This window comes from Chaetura pelagica, unplaced genomic scaffold (assembly GCF_000747805.2).
Source record: "Chaetura pelagica isolate M959 unplaced genomic scaffold, ChaPel_1.0 scaffold625, whole genome shotgun sequence".
NCBI lineage: Eukaryota > Metazoa > Chordata > Aves > Apodiformes > Apodidae > Chaetura > Chaetura pelagica.
This window is the reverse complement of record NW_009953499.1, coordinates 1,128,585-1,129,982: the sequence shown is the minus strand read 5'-3', so window position 1 is coordinate 1,129,982 and position 1,398 is coordinate 1,128,585. Positions and strand designations below refer to the sequence as shown.

General features: G+C 64.7%; 1 protein-coding gene across 1 annotated transcript in view; it reads right to left on the bottom strand.

The window, feature by feature from the left end:
* The window catches only part of MRC2 (mannose receptor, C type 2), a 109,524-nt gene that overhangs the window by 62,497 nt on the left and 45,629 nt on the right, over window positions 1–1,398 (bottom strand). Inside the window, exons 21-23 of the mRNA XM_009999344.1 lie at window positions 1,295–1,393; window positions 772–880; window positions 52–290 (exon numbers count right to left, since the gene is read on the bottom strand). Coding sequence (XP_009997646.1) covers window positions 52–290; window positions 772–880; window positions 1,295–1,393 — 447 coding nt within the window. The remainder of the gene's footprint in view (window positions 1–51; window positions 291–771; window positions 881–1,294; window positions 1,394–1,398) is intronic.

Here is a 1,398-nt window from a genome sequence, read left to right as displayed (position 1 = left end):
TTCCTAATCCCCCCTGAAGTCCCCCCTGCCCCAGGTGCCCCCTTCCCTCACCTGGTTATTGGCCAACCCGATCCAGAGCGGAGCCCTCAGGCTGCTGATGGCCTGGGTGAGGAAGGCCTGGCTGTAGGGGTCCAGGATGGTGACCAGGCTGGCGTTGAGGGTCTCACAGAGCAGCAGGGCCTCGTGCCACCTGAGGGGCTTCTGCAGGATGCGGTAAGTGCTGTTGTGGTAAAAGAGGGTGCCGGTGGGCGAGGGGGGGAACAGCGTCCGCGCGGGGCTCAGGGACGGGTCTGGGGGAGCAAAGAGACATGGTCAGAGGGCACAGAGGACAGTCCTGAATGCCCGAGGGGTCACCCCTTCATCCATCCCTCCCCTCTCAAGCCAGGGTGTCCCTGACAACACTGTATATGGGGCATGTGCATCTGGGGACATCTTGGTGTGACTGGGGAGAGCAGAGTCCACCATCCCCAGAGGTGACCAGCAGTGACACCCTGGCCCCATCTCCACCTGAGGGTGTCCATCAGGATGCACGTCCCTAGTGGACATGCCAAGCCAGGCTGGTGTGCACAAGATTTGGGGTCGCCCCACAAATAGCTGAGACCAGGGACCCCCAGCCAAGCCCATCACTTTGAGCTCCTCCAGCTCCCTCCAAGCTGAGCCCATCACCCCAGGCTCCCTCACATCCTCACCAAAGCATGGGACACTAGGGTGGTGGTGGTGGCAGGTCCCCAGCACACAGAGGCTGGGGCTGTCCCCCCTGTCCCCCCATACCTATGCTCCTCTGGCAGATGTAGCCGTGCTTCTCCTCCAGGCAGCTCCGGTCGTCCCAGCGCCCGGTGAAGTGGGGGGGTGATCCGTGCCACACCACCACACAGTTGGTCTGCACAGCCAAGCCACAAGGTCAGCCATGCCCTTCACATCATCCCCCCACCCCCAGGGACACTCCTGCACCCCAGGGATCCCCACCCCAGAGACACACCCCCCTCCAGGGGACCCCCACCCTGCAGGGATAAGATGCTGCTCTGCCTTCAAAAAGCCACCCCCCCCCCACCCAAGCCACAAGGTCAGCCATGCCCTTCACATCATCCCCCCACCCCCAGGGACACTCCTGCACCCCAGGGATCCCCACCCCAGAGACACACCCCCCTCCAGGGGACCCCCACCCTGCAGGGATAAGATGCTGCTCTGCCTTCAAAAAGCCACCCCAGCACCCTAAAACCTTCCACCCCCGTGGTGGGACGTGGGGGCTGAGCCCTTCCCTGGAGAGGGGGGATGCTGGGGGGGTCCAGCTCACCGGCTTGTCACGGGGGCTGGGGGTGCTGCCCCCCGAGGGCTCCCCGGGTGCCCAGCTCACATGGCGCAGCGACTCGCCCTCCACCCACTGGAACTCGCGCTGGG